At 40.2% G+C, this 19,476-nt stretch overlaps 2 protein-coding genes across 2 annotated transcripts in view; one reads left to right on the forward strand and one right to left on the reverse strand.

Annotated features, from left to right (window-relative positions):
* Nucleotides 1-14,202, forward strand: part of Stradb (STE20 related adaptor beta) — a 21,041-nt gene extending 6,839 nt beyond the window's left edge. Inside the window, exons 4-12 of the mRNA XM_021166319.2 lie at nt 4,421-4,520; nt 7,639-7,760; nt 8,789-8,897; nt 10,099-10,222; nt 11,332-11,503; nt 11,779-11,883; nt 12,021-12,265; nt 12,658-12,700; nt 13,372-14,202. Of these exons, the coding sequence (XP_021021978.1) occupies nt 4,421-4,520; nt 7,639-7,760; nt 8,789-8,897; nt 10,099-10,222; nt 11,332-11,503; nt 11,779-11,883; nt 12,021-12,265; nt 12,658-12,700; nt 13,372-13,515 (1,164 nt within the window). The 3' untranslated portion in view covers nt 13,516-14,202. The remainder of the gene's footprint in view (nt 1-4,420; nt 4,521-7,638; nt 7,761-8,788; nt 8,898-10,098; nt 10,223-11,331; nt 11,504-11,778; nt 11,884-12,020; nt 12,266-12,657; nt 12,701-13,371) is intronic.
* A 2,165-nt stretch (nt 14,203-16,367) lies between these two features.
* Nucleotides 16,368-19,476, reverse strand: part of C2cd6 (C2 calcium dependent domain containing 6) — a 96,962-nt gene continuing 93,853 nt past the window's right edge. Inside the window, exon 20 of the mRNA XM_021159194.2 lies at nt 16,368-16,706. Within this exon, the coding sequence (XP_021014853.2) occupies nt 16,368-16,706 (339 nt within the window). The remainder of the gene's footprint in view (nt 16,707-19,476) is intronic.

The raw sequence follows: 19,476 nt of genomic DNA on the forward strand, positions 1-19,476 counted from the left end.
GATCCATCCAATAGCTGACTGTGAGCATCCACTTCTGTGCTTGCTAGGCCCCAGTATAGCCTCACAAGAGATAGCTATATCTGGGTCCTTTCAGCAAAATCTTGCGAGTGTCTTTACTCCTCTTAATTCTTAATTTATACTACAAATTTTGCTATGCAGTGAAACCTGCTTAGAAAATTTTGTTACAGCATAAAGTAATTCCAGTTATTTTTACTTATAGTTTATCTGAGGCCTATAGTATGAATATTTTAATAAGTACTGGTGGTGTTCCCTCCTGCCACTAACCATTTAAGTTCTTGAAACACACACACACAGAGCTTCTATATTGGTGGCCAGCATGTAGCATTGCAATGGACAGCAAAAGATAAAACCTCACACAGGCCTTCCTTTAACCAGTGTCATGTTTATTCACAAGAATTCCGTCTTCCGTTGTGTGTAATAGGAGGTGGTCTCTAACCCTTTCTTCAGACTGAGGTAAGTCAGGCACATGACTTGTCTCTGTGCTGTTATTGAGCCCCAAAACTCTAGAAATTCCCATGCTAGTATTCTTCTTAACCTCTGGGTTTGGAGCCCTTTTGTATTTTAAGTTGGACCCAAAAAAATCTTCAGTGAGGGAAAGAGAGGCCTGACTTGAAGTTCCATGAGGAAAAGCAAACTGGAGAAGTTCTGGGATGGAAACTGGTGCCTAGAGCTTAGCAAGGCCTCCTGAGTGCTCCCTGGGCTGATGCATAAGAGCAGTATCAGTTGTCTCCTACTGACAACTTGTAGCTTTTCGTCAGGAGGGATACTTACTGTACACTGGATTAAATGTTAGGTTACAATGATACCAATTTAAGTACTTTGACATCTTACACTAGTTTCCCATTATAAACTATAAAACTTCTAATTATGATTTTGTTTCCCATGAGACTTCACTTAAGCCTGATGATGCTAAAGATATATTAGCCTAAACAAAACAGTTAACAAGAATATACCCTAGGTTTGCTGGCTAAATCCAGTTTCTGACTCTGAGATAACTAAGGAACAGACTTCAAAGCATGGTTTAAAAACCAAACCAGTGAAACCATCTTCCGTGAAGTGTTTTTAGAGATATCTACCAGATTTTTCTGCTTAAATTGGGCCTTTTGCATCTTCAGGAAGTCATTAAACATTCTACTGGGATAAAGATAGTTGTATTTTGAATATAAAATATCCCCATAGCTTATGTGTTTGAGCACTTGGTCCTTAGCTGTTGGTGCTGTTTGAGAAGGATATGGAACCGACAGGAAGTAGGGAGCCTTGATAGAAGGGAGCCCTAGGAGGGAGCCTTGAGGTTTTATGGCCTGGTGTTGGCTTAAAATTTTTTTAAATCCTACTTTTAATATGGGTTTTTAAATGCTTTACCCTTCCTAGCCCGCCAAAGGTAGTAGAAGAAAGGGTATTAGGATATGGGGGAAGTGGACGTGTTTAGAACTAGTTCTTTGGAGCAAATCCAATCTGCTTTGTCAGAATGTATAGCAGCAGCCCAGTTCAATAATGTCGGGGTAGCAAACACAAATCAGCAGCAGTGGCATGACCCAGCAGAAAGCCAGGCCTCCACCGAATCAGCACAAGTCAGCACAGGGACCATGACCAGCACGGACAACAGGAGAAGTTCTCTTCTGTGCCTCTCCACAAAATGAAGATCAGTGAAGATTAAGACATGAGACCAACGAAGTGTTGCAAAGCTAGCTATGCAAGCCCTCATCACTGTCCTTTGACTCCTATTTATATTCCCTCCAGACATCATGTGTTCTCCCAAGGGTCTTGCCTCACCACATGAGTATGTCTTAGCAAAACTCTACGTGAGTCTGTATCACTCTGCCAATCAGCCTGAGTCCACAGAAGCAGCAAGAAGCTGCCAGAACACCACCAGAAGTTTTTTGGTACATTTCTTTCTTATGAAGTCACAACAACAATGACCATTAAGATTAAGGTATAGCAAAATGTACCAATACCACCCAGCGTCGTCCACCATCTGTTGGATCCTTCTTGGCACCGTGTGTCCTTTCATGTATTTGCTTTAACTAGACATTCTTTCATCTGTGTCTGCTTCAGGAAAACACTCCTTCACAGGCCTGCCCCAGCAAAACACCTTCAGATACAGACTTTCCCCAAAACCCCTAAGTTTCCACTTTAGCCTCATCTGCCTTCCTGCTCTGCCTCTGCCCCTCACCTCTGAGGCTGTGTGATGAGCTGGCCTCTTGCTTCTCCAATGCTGCTTTTCTTGCTGTGGTAGACTGTATTCCTTTGGAACTGTAAGCTAAAGCACACCCTTTCTTCCTAAGTTAGCTTTTGTCTGGATATCTAATCACAGAAGCAGACATGAAACTAGGACAGGGAGCAAGCCATAACTTCGCTTTGTAGTTCTCTAGTAGTAAAATTAATAAGAGAAGTGAGGTTAGTTTGAGATGAGTTTCTGTCAGCCCATGCTGACTTACTGTGATTACGGTGACATTTTCTTCATGGTTCATATTTTCACTGTCAGTTTGATCTCAGCCTCTCTGGGAAGAAACATCAGACTTGCTGCTTTATTTATTCTACTTTTTGAAAATTGGTCTGTTGCCAGGTATAATGGCTTGTGTCTGTACTACTAACTCTTAAGAGATTGCGACAGGAGGATTGCCACAAATTCAAGGCCAGTATCTGGGCTAGGAAACCTTTCCTAAGGAAGGAAGGAAGGAAGGAAGGAAGGAAGGAAGGAAGGAAGGAAGGAAGGAAGGGAGGGAGGAAGGAAGGAAGGAAAAGGAAAACTAGAGAAAGAAGAACACTAAAAGAGTTAGACATTCAGTTGCTCTTGAGTGAGTTAGGAGTTCACTATGGGTTCATAACAAGACAGACTAGGACAGGAGGAGACTTTGGGTTGAAGAGCTAGACCCTGTCTCAAAAACAACAGACAAAATTTAAAAACCTCAGCAAATAAAAAAGACCCATAGCCTTTGAATATTTGCTTGTAACATCTAGTTTTAAGAAGACTATTTCCCTCCTGCAATAGATGGAGGGAATTAGAGGTGGGGTGGTTAGCTGATTTCAGCCCATCATCATGCACATATTTTATGTGTGTTTAGCCTGCACGTATGTCTGTGTAGCACATACATGAAGTGCCTGCAGAGTCTAGAAGAGACCATTCGATTCCCTGGAACTGGAGTTACACTTATAACCCCAGTTATAGTTAGCTGCCATGTGGGTGTTGGGAATTGAACCTGTGTCCTCTAGAAGAGCAGCCAGTGCTCTGAACCACTGAGCCATCTTATAAGTTATAAGTTTTATAACTGCCATTTTATAAGTTATAAAAATAAACCTTGGTGCTTTATGTGTCTAGCATTTCTAACAGTCTTACAGATTGATAACACTTTAAAATTTTAAGACATTGTTATACACTCTTCTTTTTATTTTATGTTTTCTTTACATCTGTTTAGCTGAATGCTCCCTATTCTAAAACAGCCAAATTAGCTTATGGTATCATCCCACCCCAAATTGGGCTTACTTTCAACTGTATGATAGAATTCTCTTCTATGCCCTTTTATTTGTGCTTCACCATAAGTAAAGGGTTACCAGTCTGTTCTCAAGTTTTGGAAACATACTTGTCACCATCTATATAACTCCATCTACTGGCTTTAACCTGTTTCTCCTGATTAAAGAGTTAGATATAAATGGAGTTAGCACAGTTCCTCACACATCATACTGTTGGTTCCCCCGCTTCCTTCTCACCTCCTTAGAGGCAGTAACAAGAGCCTTGCCACCTGCTGGTTCCCGCAAAGGCTTCTTAGTGTCCTTTGGGGCCCTGCTGTCCTTTAGGACATCCTCATGGATATCATATTATGCTAGTAGGTCAGGCCTCCTCTTTCTCCTTCCTGTGTGCTATTTCACTGCTGCTATAGTTAGATACAGACCTGCCGCTGACTCCAGAGCACCCCACGAGACCTCACACTGCTACGGGCACCTTCAGCTGGCAGGCCTGTAGCACTGACCTCCCGTCTCCTTAGGGTTATATTTCTATCTGACCTTCTCTTCATTTTATCATATGAAAGACGTCTTTACTGTTAACAAAGCATATACCTCAGACTCAAAGCAAGAACACAGCCTAGAATATCCTCACAGGTCCTTGCAGTTCCTCCCTTAAACACTTAACAATTATCATCTATTCTTAGAACCTTCTAGAAGTTTTACTGAAAACGAGATGGGAAGTATGTCTCGCTCTTGCCCATCTGTTTTTTCTGCCCTTCTCTCTTCAGGCTGAAACCTGACATCGGTTAGCAAGTGCTAAATTCCTTCTAGATCTTAAAATATCCTTTTCAGTCACCTTCTAGTGCTGTCAATATTTTCTGTCGGGATAGGGAGATCAAATTGGGGGACTAATATGTTTATTCTGTTTTATTTTTATTATGTAAAAACAATGCAGGTTGATGAGTCAGCCATTTCCCGGCCCCCTCCGTCTGCTAGAGCCAATGAAGTTATATGCTCCACTAACGTGTCTCACTATGAACTGCAAGTGGAAATAGGTAATGATGCTGGGCTTGTCTCCCTTGCCTCTTCCATGCTACAGAGGAAACTGTGGCACACAGATTATTTTATAGGCATGCCTTTCTTCCTTGTTACCTACAGCATAAAATTGGATTTTAGCTGGGTCTGTTAGCTGACTCTAAAGCATTTTATGTCTGTTTAAAAATAATCACTCATATTTTAAGATTTCTGTCTAGTATGACTTTTCCACTGAAGTACATTTAGGAAAAAAAGAAAAGAGAGAAAGAGAAGTTTAGATAACCTAAGTAATACTTGAATCTTTGTAGGAGGTTTTTAGTTTTATGGGTTTAATTTTTACAGGGTAGGAATTTAAATCAAGTCATACAATTTTTTTTTCAGTCATGACACTTAATCCAAATTACTCGTTAATTTATATTTTATCCAAATTTTATTGTAAAAAAATTCTCATTTAAGTATAAAACAAAATCAGTTCCTGTTTATAGCTTTATGTTGTGAAACATTTGCTCTGAACATTCAGGAACACTAATTAATCACTAAAAACCAGTGACACTGTTGGCTTGAGGCTATAAAAAAAAAGCTCTGACTTGAGGTTTCTCTTCTCTGGGATGCGAACATGGAGAAGAGTACGTGTGAGACATTAGAGGGCATTAGAGGAGAGATGTGTTAAAGGAACCTCTTAAAGATGTCTATCCCTAGCTTTGAAGACTGATTTATAATGTATGTATGCCTTTGAGTATAAAGATTACCTAATGTAGTGGATGGGAACCAGTTAACTAATTTTAGTTCATCACTCAGTAGCAGAACAGAGAAAACTGAGTAGCAAGTCAGCAGTTCTGGGAGTGGAGAATAATGGCAAAAACGGCATGCCTCTTAAGGGGAGTTGTGGCTGCTTGTTGTTGTTTAAATACAAACTACAGAGAGCAATCTTGGCTGTCTGAGGAGGTTTTGAATAATATTGCTAACTCACAGAATTGTTGGCCAGAAGAAAAGACTTGCAAGAAACCAAATGAAGCTGGGCAACCAGAGTCAGAGCCTTGGCAGCGCATTGCTGCGCGCGTGGGTACTCTGCCACAGGCATTAGGCTTTGCCGAGTCAGGAATGAGTCCAGTGATCAGACAGAGGTGGAGCTTTCGAACATGGTGGCTTATACATTGTGAAAGGATTGACTGATTTGTGGGATGGTATCTTATAGGCTTTGGGGAGTGAGTGGGCCAAGCACGTTCAGCTCTCATGCATTGTTTGTAAGAATGCAAAAATAGTTCAGCCACATTAGGAAAGAGCTTGGCAGCTCTTAAATTCAAACCTGTATTGACCACATGCCTTGGAAATCTCAAGTGCAGGTACTTACCATAAAGAAAGGAAGATGTGTCTTCTTACGGACCTGTGTAGGGGTAGTCAGGGAAACTTCAACTCAAATGCCCACCACCTAGGAATACATAAATGGCTCCTATGATGGAGCCACTTAATGCATTTTTCCAGCAACACGGGAAGTCAGATACTTGGAGCACAGGTAAATCTCAGAAGCATTGTGCTAAGTGAAAGAAGCCAAGCACAAAAGACTCAAACTTTTTTCTTTTGGTACCCTCTGTGATATACATCAGGCAGATCAGTAGTCGCCAGGGCTTGTAAGGAGAGACTTGGGATTGCTGAATAGCATTTCATTGTTTGCCTATATGACAGTTTGTTCATCAAGCCATAATTTTAGCAGTTACTGTAAATATGCAGTGGTGTGATGTTGTTTTAATATGCCTTTCTCTAGATTGAGCATCTTTTCATATGTCTATTATTATTATTATTATTATTATTATTATTATTATTATTGAATTGCTTTCTGTCTTATAAAATTCCAAGAGTTCTTTATAAGTTTTTAATGAAAATCTTATCAGATATAAACACTCTTAATGTTTTCAGTCAATGGCTTATCCTTTATTTTTTTGTATATTGGTAAATAAAATATACACTCCTGATAAAAAACATTTTAGTACCTAAGTAAAATCTTAATGACAAAAGAAAGTGCACTGATAAATAAAAGTGTACACAGAACAAGTGAATAGAGTCTAAACACAGTTGTCAGTCTGACAGACACCGTCCATCCAGATGTGTGAGGCATCGCACTGTACTGACCTGTACTCTAGTCTGTGCTGCGGTGCAGGTGTCTTCACTAAAGTCAGAGATTGCCTTCCTTTCCCATTGCCTGTTACATGACCTTTGAAACAGTGAGTCTGGGCAGCTCCAGGCCACTAGAAGGAAAGTGTGAGACCTGAAAATGTATGGCATGTGACCCTTTGTGCAAAACCTGCCCATTAAGTTATATAGAAGTCTTTTGGTTCTTCCAAAGATGTTTCCTTAAAATGGATGGCTAGAAAGTCATGGAGAAAACTCAAAGTTGAGTGGACAAGAAAGTAAGGGTGGTATGAAGAAAAGAACGCTTAATGTCTTTTTGAGGGTGGAGGAGGAGTTGGAAGGCTAAATATGACAAAGATGCACTAAGGAAAACTTCAAAAAATTAAGAAAATTTTAAAAAGATCAAGGGCTGTAGAGATGGCTCAGCAGTTATGAGTACTGGCTGTTCCTATAGAGTTTGAATTCCCAGCACCCACGTGGCATTTCACAACTGTCTATAACTCCAGATCCAGGGGATCTATGGCACCATGCAGGAGGTATACATACACATGCATGTGCGCAAACCCCACACACATGTAAAATAAGATGTATCTTTTAATAAAAAGAAGTCCAGGAGGGACACACTGTTGAAGTAAGGGTCATGTCTGAATCACATACCAGCAGGCAATTTGAGTCGTGTGAGTGGAGACCTGAGCTTGGTACCATTGAGAACTGCTGGTAGGCAGGCTACATCTCCTACATGAGGGAGCTCCCACCTCCCTGAGCAGCAGTGTTGACTACCCTAACTGGGTAGTAATGGCCTCTCTCTTGAGTAGCTGGGAATGGCCTGGGTTGAAGTGTGGGGAGTGAGGAGTTTGAGTTATGGATATCACTGTGATGCTGAGGATACCTGAACCTTTTCATTTTCTTAGTAGTTTTGGAACGGCAGGGAGTTTCAAATTTTGCTGAAGTGGATAGTGTCCACTTTTCTCCTGCTTTGACTGTTACCATGGGTTTTCTGTGTGACTGCAGGAAGAGGGTTTGACAACTTGACCTCTGTTCATCTTGCACGGCACACTCCTACAGGAACACTGGTAACTGTAAAAATTACAAACCTGGAAAGCTGCACTGAAGAACGTCTGAAAGCTTTACAGGTAATGATACAAAGGAAGGAAGTGTTAGCTGGGATGTCTGTTTGAGAGGATTGTGAAATTTTCTGTCCCCAACTGATAGTTCTGTTAAAGAAAGTAAATTTAACTAAGTCATGCAGTTACCAGACTGGGAAGAACACATGAAAGCAGATGTATTAGCTGATAGATCAAATATATTCAAACGTTGGTAAACACTACGAATTCTTCAAGTGAGTGGCATATTTCAGTGTTACACTGGAGACTGACTGACAACACCCTCAGTCAGTCTAATGACAAACAGGAAAGAAGTTTTTCTATCATTTAAGCAAAATTAACCTCAGAATTGATAAATTTTAATGGGATTATATTTCAGGTATATATAATTACTTTGTTGTTTCTAATCATTTTTTTTTGTGCAAAGGGGGAAATTTATTTTAGTATTGTCTCAAATTCTAAACTCTTTCTAAGAGGGTGAGGAGATGTCTCAGCAAGTAAAGGTGCTTATTTCTAACCTCATGGCCTGAGCTTGACCTCAGGAGCCCACGTGATGGAAAAAGACGAGCAAGTCCTGCATTATGTCTTTGGTGTCCACGTGGGTACTGTGGCATGTGCATGTCCCTCCCCAGCAAATAAGTAAATAAATGTAAAAACATTTTAAAAACAGGTCGGCAGGTAAGTAGGTAGGTAGGTAGCTTGGGGTGGAAAAGATTGGGAGAAACTCTGCTAAAATATTTACAGTGGTTCTCTCCATAATGTGTTAGTGATTTCCCCTGTCCTCATTTTCTACAGCAAAAACTTATACAGTATTTAAATGTATTCCCTTTGGAGGTAAACTAAGTCACATTTCTTTTTCACTGTGTGCTTCTGGACAAGTTTTCTGACATTTTAAAAGTGCCTTATAAAACACAAGTCAGTGTCATGTATTTTCTGGAACAACTATGAAATTTAGAAGCAAAAGCTAACATGCTCCCTTGAGTATTAGGCACAATCACTGCTATTTAAAAAGAAAAAGGTGACTTTTAAACGTCTTTTCTCTTTTATATTTATCCTAGAGAGCAGTGATTCTGTCTCACTTTTTCCAACATCCCAATATTACAACTTATTGGACAGTGTTCACTGTTGGCAGCTGGCTTTGGGTTATTTCTCCATTTATGGCCTACGGTAAGAAAATGGTTTTAAGTAAAACAACTAATTGTTTAACATGAATGGTATCATTGTAAAAATAGAGTGGGGTCTTGTATCTATCATTCACTACTTTTAATTTATAGATTTAGTGGCCAATTCTAGATTTCATACTGTATTTCTGCTGCTGCTTTTTTAGAGCAGAATGGGAATGGTAATCCACCAACCACCACTGATTCTCTGAAAGTGCTGTGCCCTGGGACACAGTGCCCTCCCTCAGCTTCCTTCCCTCTCTTGGTAGAGAGTAGTGGCTGTCTTGCAAGCAGAAATAGTTTCCCGGTGTAAGCACAGTGTCTGCCTCTGCTTTGCTGTCCTATGAACTGATCTCAGTGAACTGTAGACCCAGGGGAGTGCCCGGCTTCCTTACCTGTGCTGCTTACAGGAGGAAATCACTCACAGTTTCTATCAGCCCTGGTGCTTAGCACAGCTCATTTTCCAGTAAATGTACTGAACTCATAGCAATGGATTCTAGAGCTTTGGGGTTTAGAGCAGCTCTTGTGAATTACTTCTAAATTTAAAATATCACATATACACATTTTTATTCAATACTGAAAAATTCTATTTTTAAAAGTCACTAAAAGGAGTGTGTGTGTGTGTGTGTGTGTGTGTGTGTGTGGTGTGACTGGGGTTGAATACAGGGCCTTGAGCAGGGTAGGCAAATGCTATATATTATATGTTATATTCCCAGCCCCTCCTCCAAAAAAGAAAATAGCAAGGAGGGAGAAAGAAGGGGCTAGGAATTAGGGATTAGGATTAAATATTTCTAGCCAGGTCTGGTGACACAGGTGGCACAAAACTATAAGCTACTTAGGAAGCTGAGACAGGAGGATCACAAGTCAAGGCCAACCTCAGCAACTTAAATGAGATTCTACGTTAAAATAAAAAGATGGATAGAGATCTGGGGACAAAGCACAGTAATACCATGTATGAGGTCTTAGATTCAAGCCTCAGTTCTGTTTGTTTTGGTGATGATGGTCATGATGATAATGATGATGGTGATGATGGTGATGATGATGGCAATGATTCTTGAAGGGAAGTTGTGTCTGCGTGGGAAATTGGCTATACTCAAAAAGTAAGAGGCACATGTTTGTCTCCTTATGATTGAAAAGAGTACTTAAAGCATAGTTGAAAGTAAAATCACTTTAAATGTTCATCTGAATACATCTGGGCTTTCTTTCAGGTTCAGCAAGTCAGCTCCTAAGGACCTACTTTCCTGATGGAATGAGTGAGACTTTAATAAGAAACATTCTCTTTGGAGCAGTACAAGGGTTGAACTATCTGCACCAAAATGGCTGTATCCATAGGTATTTGCTTACTTACAGTCTACACAAGAGAAAGAATTTTAAAGAAGTCATCCAGAGAAACTTTTGTAAAGATAAGTGTTAGAAAAGAAGGGATAAGAAACTAATAAATGAAAATTGAAGATAACCAATAGATATCTGACCAGTAGATAACAGTGGTGCCTACCATTCATGTCTGTTCAGCAGAAATGTTCATGCCACAGTGTGCATGCTGGGTTGGCACTGGTGTGTGCACACTGGTGTGGCGGGAGAGTAGAGAGCATGCTTAGTGAAGTTGGGGGTTGGGGGGGGGGTAGGGAGCAACTCATGCCCAGATTATCAGCTGGGATTTTGTTGTTGTTAGTGGTGGGGTTTTGGTTTTTTGTTTTGTTTTGTTTTTGAAAATAAAGAGCATCTTTAGCTACTTTCCAGCTTATGTCGTGTTTCTATCTTGTGTGAGTTATACAGTTCTTTCCTCTGAGTGGTCTTTAGACCTGCAGAGCACCATACTACATACCAGTTCTCCCTGTGCTCCTCAAGAATCTTGTGTTTCACTGTAGATTAATTTTGAGTAGATTTGCTTGTTGGTTTTGTCTCCTTAACGCTTGCTGCTGGGTTCCTTGTTTGTCAGCAGCGTTCTGACTGAAGATTCCAAGTTGGATGTATTCAAATGGAGGTTCTTTTCACCTTACCAGATTATTGGCTGTCCCACTCTGATAATGTCCAAATGTAGTGTTTTAGATGGGAAAACAAGGCTCTTGCATCATCTATAGGACAGTTAGAAGAACTTTAACATGACATATCTTTATAAGTGATGGTATCCCACAGAGACTTTATTGTTATTTCATTGAACCTTGAATAACTACTGTAAACTTGAGTGCATCCTCAAGTAGCAAAATTGACCCTTTCATTTCATTTCTTTGATAGCCCCCCTGTTCTGGTGCTATGTTAAGTACCTAACGAGTTCTTTGACTCCTTGCAGGTGTCATGTATTTTCAGTTCCTATGGTACACTGCTGTGTTATAAAGGGTGTTTACTTTCCAAGGGAGGATGAGGGTATGTTCTCAGCACACTTTTATTCATTCCTCATGGGCCAGATCCCTAGTTCTTAGGATTGTTTCTTTTTGTTCTAGGAGTTTTAAAGCCAGCCATATCCTCATTTCTGGTGATGGCCTGGTGACCCTCTCTGGCCTGTCCCACCTGCATAGTTTGCTTAAGCACGGACAAAGGCATAGGGCTGTGTTTGATTTCCCACAGTTCAGCACATCAGTGCAGCCGTGGCTGAGTCCAGAACTACTGAGACAGGTCAGCTGTGGCTATTGCTGTTGTGTCTGTGCGTCTCAAATGTCTTTGAGTTTGACTAAAGGACAGCTGTGTCCTTGGTTATTTGGTGAATGGCTGCCACAAGACCTTTTCTCTTCTCACACGTGTGTTAGGAATTTAAAATTGTGAAAGCATTTACCAGGTGGATCTTGATTTTGTGCTTTGGGGGCTCTTTTTCGTGGCTCACCATCCTTAATCAAGAGAACGCCTGGATACCACTCTGCTGTTTGTACTAAGGCTCCCTGTTGTGCTTACAGGATTTACATGGCTATAATGTGAAGTCAGATATTTACAGTGTTGGCATCACAGCCTGTGAATTGGCCAGCGGGCAGGTACCTTTCCAGGACATGCACAGGACTCAGGTAATGCCCCGGAACTTAGCTGTGACAGCTTTCTTAGGTCCAGATAACTTGTATTCACCATGTTTGTTGTAGACTCTAGAGCTTTATTAGCACTTTTGTGTACATGTTTTACCTATAGATGTTTTCCTTTCTCCTAGATGCTATTACAGAAACTGAAAGGTCCTCCGTATAGCCCACTGGATGTCAGTATTTTTCCTCAGTCAGACTCTAGAATGAGAAATTCCCAGTCAGGAGTAGACTCTGGAATTGGAGAGAGTGTGCTTGTCTCCACTGGAACTCACACAGTCAATAGTGACCGGCTCCATACGCCATCCACAAAGACGTTCTCTCCTGCCTTTTTTAGCTTGGTGCAGCTGTGTTTGCAGCAAGATCCTGAGAAAAGGTAATCCTGGTCACCTCCAAGTAGCATAAAACATATGTGCTTTACATCTTATAGTAGTTTTACGATATTACTCTTCCCATAAAATTAATGTATCTCGATCAGAAAACTTAATCTGAAGAGGGTCAGTGCAAAGAACAAGTCCAGGTGATGAGCAGGTATGGAGAGCAGTTGGGCTCCTTTCTTGGCCATGCCACGCCCAGCTGAGCTGCCATGTACAAATCAGTTCTTAGTGTGTCTGCTAAGGCACCTTTGGAAACTCCTAAGAAGTTAAAACAGTTTTGTGTGTGTACATACACACACACACACACACACACACAAACACAATAATGTACACATACACACATTTTCTGATGTTAGGTTTTATTTTCTAATAACTTTTTCAAAAATTTCAGGCCATCAGCAAGCAGTTTGTTGTCCCATGTATTCTTCAAGCAGGTGAGCTGGCCTATTATCCATTGTTTTAAATATTTTAAAATATTATTTTTAAAAGCCTTTATTAGTTGGCTTCATAGGACACCTGGGTTACAAAAAATTTAATAATAACTTCCCTATAAAATAGAATTAAAATAAGAACATTTTTAGTAGTTAATTTTAGGCTCATTTTAGTGTGTGTGTGTGTGTGTGTGTACATGGTGTATGTTCATGAATGTGTCATAAGGACACTTGTGGAAGTCACTCTCTCACTCCATTGTGTGGACCCCAGGATAGAGCTTAGATTTTTCAAGTATAGGTGTGAAACACCCTTGGCACCTTTGCCTGCTGAGCCATCTAGTGCCCTTAATTATATATAGAATATTTAAAAGATTTTTATTCTTCAAAAACAAAGCAGTAAAGATAACATGTTACACACACTATATTTTTATTAACTTAAAACTGGTATCTGTCTTACCTAGAAATAATGACAGGGCAGAATAATTCTGCTTAAAATTAGTTTATTTAGCTTTTAAGTCTTTGGTTTTCTCTGATTGTCAGAATTAGAAGCATTTAAAAGGAAAAGACCTAAAAATAATTTTAAAGTTTTAAAATGTCTTTAAAAGTTATTTATTGCTTATAAAATTTGTGTTGAGTCTCTGTGCCCACGTCACTATTTTAAGTTTCTTTAACAGATGAAAGAAGAAAGCCAGGATTCCATACTTCCCCTGTTGCCACCTGCTTATAACAGGCCATCAGCGTCACTGCCACCAGTGTCGCCATGGAGCGAGCTGGAATTCCAGTTTCCTGATGATAAAGACCCAGTGTGGGAATTCTAGGGTTGCCAAATCATTTCATGTCCTCTATACTTGACAGCCTCTCCTTGCTGCTTGTCCTCTGTCTTGTTAGGTACAAATGACAAATCTATACTTGAAAATACAGTTGGTGCACTGGAGAATTGATCAGTTAAACCACTCTGTTCCTGGGGCGTGGATTTACCCTCTCTGCCCAGATCAGAGCACCCGCACGACTTCCTCGTCAGTTTCTGCCCAGCTCAGCTAGTGTCCACTTGCCCGCCCTTCCACACACCCCCCCTGCTTTTCCACTTTTTAAGCTGTGACTGGTACTTTCTGGATCTCAGTGTAACTTTTGAGCTAGTTAATTTTCTTCTACATTTTATTGTTCTCTGAGGAATGAACCCTTCCTCAGAGGACAGTGCCTCCAGAGCATCTTTTCTTCCAGATTCACTAGCCTTTTTGATCAGCTATTGTTAGATGAACAAGCTGGTTTATTTTGGTACAAAGCCCTTTTTTGGAGAAGGGAAAATGTTTGTACTATTCCTTTTACATATGGCAACATCAAACTGAGCCTTGCTCACATTAAATAATTCACTTGAACTATAAAGAGAAGATGCAATTTGCATTTTAAAGGGGAGGGGGCTAACATAACACTTTTCTACCTGTGTAAATTATAGATCATTAATTCATGCACCCTGTGGGAGCTCAATAAAAATGTATTAAATTAAACATCTCTTTTATATATATTTTGTGTGGCTTAACAAAGCTAGAACACAGATTCTAATTTGGTTTGCTGAGAGAATCTCTTTTTTACACATAATTTACATAACATGGTATAAACTTCAGGCAATCTCTTAGAGACAAATGGCATGTTGGCCTTTTATATGCTTGTTTCTGTAGTGGGGTAAACCTTGAAGCCCATGCTGTTGTTAATGGCCCTGCCTCCCTAGCAGGAGATGTTGTGTTTTAGTTACATTTTTGTTGCTATGATAAAATCCCACAATCAAAAGAGTTGCAGAGGGCTAGTTGTCCTTACTGACAGAGAAGGCAAAGCAGCAGGAGCAGAGAGCTAAGAGGTCCTATCTCAGCTACATCACAGGAAGCAGAGACGGGGAACTGGAACTGGGCCAAGCCTACAAGCTCTCAGAGCACCCTCTGCAGCATACTTCTTCCTGTAGGGCGAAGAGCATCACCGAAGAGCTGATCACCAACACCAACTAGGTGTTCAGCTGCATGAGACCATAGCGCACATTTGTCATCCAGACTAGCATAGTGTTTTAAAAGTGGTTTGTAATTGAACTTGTAATAAACTGGGGTCTATGTCAGTTGGTTTTCTTCATCTATATGACTATATAGATTGGAAGTTAATCTATGTGACTATATGACGTTGAAAGTTACTGTAAAATGATGGTCTTGAGTCTAAATAGGCAGTTAGAAGCAATTCTGTTCATGTTTGTTGGCTATGCCTCTGCCTCAAGTATGAACATTAGAGTTTCTCTATCGACACAGCCGCCAAGACCCGCGGAGGTGGGAAGTGGAGGTGAGAGAAATTAGAGTGGACCATAGAGGAAGGAGACGACAGGTCCACTGGAGCACTGAGCGGCTGCCATAGAGGGAGTTGTACTTCATCCCACTCAATGCCTTAGCATCTCCCAATCTGAGAAAGTCCTGCATGTGCCAGATGCCAAAGGTAGGAGGGGTGTCATGGACGTTGCCTGTCAGAGCTCCTACTGTTGATATGTTACAACTTGGTTCGTGAAATTATGGAGGCTGACAAGCCTCAAGGTCTGCCAGATGGGCTAATAAACAAGTGCTGGTGGTAAAGTTCTAGCCCAAGCGCTATCAGGCTTTATCAAGGCCAGGGTAGTGTTGAGGTTGAGCACAGTGGCTATAAAAAGCTAAATCCATGTTCAGAGGCAGGCAGGAGGGTATTATTTGGGGAATGTTATTAGGGATAATAATAGTAATTGATCAGGGAAAACTTCAGAGATATCAATGGTGAAATGTTTTAGATACTGCTTGCAAGTGACAATGTTGTCATAAAATCTTAGTGGGGTACAGGAATTTGAGATGTCCTTCTGGGAAATATGCCTTTGCTAAAGCCTGACCAGTGGTTTTCTTCCTTTCGATTGACCAGTGGCCTGCTACCTCCCAGTGCTTTTCTTCACTCTCCTCTGCTTCACTACAACTGTATTTCTTGTGCCTACCTTGTTCCTCTGGCACAGCTAGAATCTCTTTTGTTATTTTGAGTGGTGCTAGGGAGCTGGGCCTCACAGTGACCTCACCTCTGCTCTTCCTGGCGGCAGCTGCCTCTTCCTTTTCTGAAGTCTTTTGGAGCGCTGGGAGCACTTCTTTTTTTTACTAGCTTTGGGCCTTTCTCACTGTTCCTTTTGGCTTCTTAGCCTGGACCCATCACTCAATAAAATTAGTCCCTGCATTTTTTCTACCTGGAAGAGCAGTACATGATATTAAAGTGAACAAAAGTTCTACCAGCTCAGAGAACTACAGACTGTTGAATCTAGAAATGTAACTAGCGCTAAGTTAAGTTCCATTGCTAAGCACAGACAGATGCAAATGGAGAACTGGCAAACTAGGTGGGTAGCAATAACCAAGTGCCACAAATGCTAAGGAACTTAAAGACTACTTCACCCCAAAAGAGGAGCACTGGGGTACAAAACTTTGCTAATGAACACCAACTGAATATACATTTTTTAGTTTGTTCTGGAAGGCTTATAAACAAAAACACGTTTCCGTAGACTGTTTATTTTTCACTTTAATTATAACAAAATGGTCTAACAAGATGAAATTTAGTTGCTGACTTCTATCACACAAGGATAGATCTCCAAACCATTTTGTTAATGGAGAAATTATATTCTGACTGGTGGCCTCTCATATCATTCTGCATTGTCTAGCATCTGGATAATCTCACTAATGAGTGGACGCTTTTCAATATCCTCTTTTAATTTTCTTTTGGACCGCACTTTACGGATTTCATACGCTGGGGTGGCATATAAGTGAACTAAGCCCGCTGAAACCATCCGAGGACTTGCAAATTTCCAGGCGGCACTTTCTCGTCGTTTGTTAGGCTCTGGAGCAGTGTATGGTCGTGCACAGTGTTTTGCCTGATTATGGGAATCATCTGGACTCTTGCCTAAAAGTCTTGCTCCTGATTTTGATTTTTTAGGACATTTAACTGAGGGTGCGTGTAAATCGTCGAATCTATCCAAACAATCCTAAATATTGAAACAAAATATCAAATTGGTAAATTAGGCTTCTTAAAGACACATTGTTTCATTATAAGAACTCTTTGTAATAGCAACAGTTAAGAAATGAATGCCCTGATGTCTTATAGGCAGTCCCAGTGCATGCTCTGTACCCAGCCCTTGCCACTAAATACTCCCTTACAAGTCGTGTTTAAAAAACAAATAAACCAAACAAACAAACAAAAAAAAACCCTCACCTTTTTAGAGGACTTGATGCTTCAAAAGGGTAAAAGATAGGAAACTTAAACTCAGACATACTTAAGGACCTGTCCTCTGGGGTCAGACTCAGGCAAAGCTGGTCAGCCCAGTCTATAGTTCTTCTAGTCCAAAATATCTTTCCCATGACCTCAAATATAAATAATCAATTTTGATATTTTACTGTAATAACATCTAAACTTGTACTGATCAGTCTATACAAGTTAATAACCATCTTTGTTAGCATATATATATATATATATATATATATATATATATATATGCATAGGTACAGCATAACAGTCAAGAATATGATTGTAATATTTGTTTCTATGGGACTTAATCTCAGTATATAGTCCGAGCTGGCCTCTTACTCAATCTTCCTGTCTCAGTTGCCTGATTGCTAGTTTTCTAAGTGTATCTCACCATACACATCTTGATTATTATGTTTACATTAAAAATAATTTGCAGCCTGGGCTGTGGTGGCATATGCCTATAATCCCAGCACTCAGGAGGCAGAGGCGGGTAGGTCTACAGAGTGAGTTCCAGGATGGCCAGGACTACACAGAGAAAGCCTGTCTCAAAAAAACAAAATAATATCAAAATATATTAAAATTTATATATATTAGACCATATGTAACATTAAATATAAATAAATATATAAGTAGTGTATAATAGTTTTATATATTATTTTGGTTTTATAATTTTTAACAATATCATTATTATTATTTCCAAGTGTAGTCCCATCACTCAGAGGGGAGAGGAAGGAGGATTGCCATGAGTTCGGGTAAAAGGAACAGCTCTCCTCTTTACACATTTTATGGCCTCATTTTGAAATAAAAATATGAAGACCTACATGCACCCCCTAAAAGGCTATGGTGCTGTTAGCTATACAGTGGTGTGAGCTAGTTTATTCACATAGTGGTTCATCCTCTCTGCGAGGTTGGAATATGGCAGCCACCCACAAGAATGGCTACTTTGATGAGAGAGAAGGTAGGAGTGGACCAGTTGAATTGTAGGTCAGAAAGGTTGGATAGGACTAGTAAGTATTTGAACAACCAGAGAGATGGACACCCATCCTCTTCTATCATTTTGGGAGGCAGGGGTGGACAGGATCTTACACTCTAGTTCACACTATCCTGGAACCCACTGGTTTGGAGCTCACTGTGTAGTGTAGGTTGGCCTAAAACTTGAGATCATCTGGCCATTGGAGTGCATGGTTTACGTACATGCCTAGTGATTCTTTTCCCTCTAGTGTGGGTGGAACGAACCCAATCTCATTTTTAAAGAGAGTTTCTGCTGGGTTAATAATTATTAACAAATTTAGCTCCATAGCTGATAGCTGGGGCATCAGTAGAAGGACAGGAGAGCCTCACCACTGGTTCAAAAGAAGTGCCTTCTATTCCTAGATTTTAAAGAAGGACTTGCTCCTTCAAAAGGAGTGGGAAATATGAAGTTGAAAGCCAAACAAACGTAAGGGGCTGTCTCTGGGGTCAGGTCCAACAACACAGCCTTTCCTGTCTTCTGACTGATTCATTTTAGAAATTCTTCGATTTCAGAAAATAAAAGGCCATCTTTGCGATCATCTGGCAAACACTCTACTGTCATGCAATTCTGTTGTGCACTGGCTATAAAGATTTAAGCCATGAAGTCCTCATTAGGGAGATAATGAAACTGCCCTTCCCTGCTCTCATGGACAGGGTTGTGAATGCTGGGGAGAATTTCAGCTGGGAAATGCAAGCAGTAGGACCTGAACTGAATCTCCAGGATCCACATTAAAAGACAAAAACAAACAAACAAAAAACCTGGGCATTTTTTGGCAAATAAGAAGCAAAAACTAAGCATTTGGATTCCCAGGTCCAGGATGTGGATATAAGATTCCTGGAGCTTGTTAACCAGCCAGCAACTCTAATTGTCAAGTTCCAGACCAATGAGATACCCTGTCTCAAAGCAAAACAAAACAAATAAAAAATGTGGATAGCAGGGAGGAGCAACAGCCAGGGTTGACCTCTAACCTCCACAATATGTGCATGTGCACCTATACACATACACACATACACTCGTACACGCACAGTAGCTCAATACTAAATTACTGTATTTAGATAGAAAAATCTAAAATTAACGATATAAATTCTTATTCTACCACTATACAACTGTTAGAATACTTACATGTGGTATATAGCTGTTTGCCCTACCACTATAAAGTTACTAGTTTGCTGTGTGAAACAACCTTAAAGTAACTATTCAGAGATTAGATTTATTTTCCCTTTCAAAGGCAGATTTACACAAAATATTAGATCTGAATAGTTTTCCAAATTATGAGTCATGGCTATTATATAAATTAACAGGGAAAAGCCATGATCCAAAGTATCAAAAGACACAGCCTTTTGTTTCTGCATTTCCTAGCTTTAGAAGGTGCACATACTCCAGAAAATCAAATAACCCATTAAAAAATGGGGTACAGAGCTAAACAAAGAATTCTCAACTGAGGAATACCAAATGGCTGAGAAGCACCTGAAAAAATGTTCAGCATCCTTAATCATCA

The sequence above is a fragment of the Mus caroli genome, chromosome 1, assembly GCF_900094665.2.
Source record: "Mus caroli chromosome 1, CAROLI_EIJ_v1.1, whole genome shotgun sequence".
Lineage (NCBI taxonomy): Eukaryota > Metazoa > Chordata > Mammalia > Rodentia > Muridae > Mus > Mus caroli.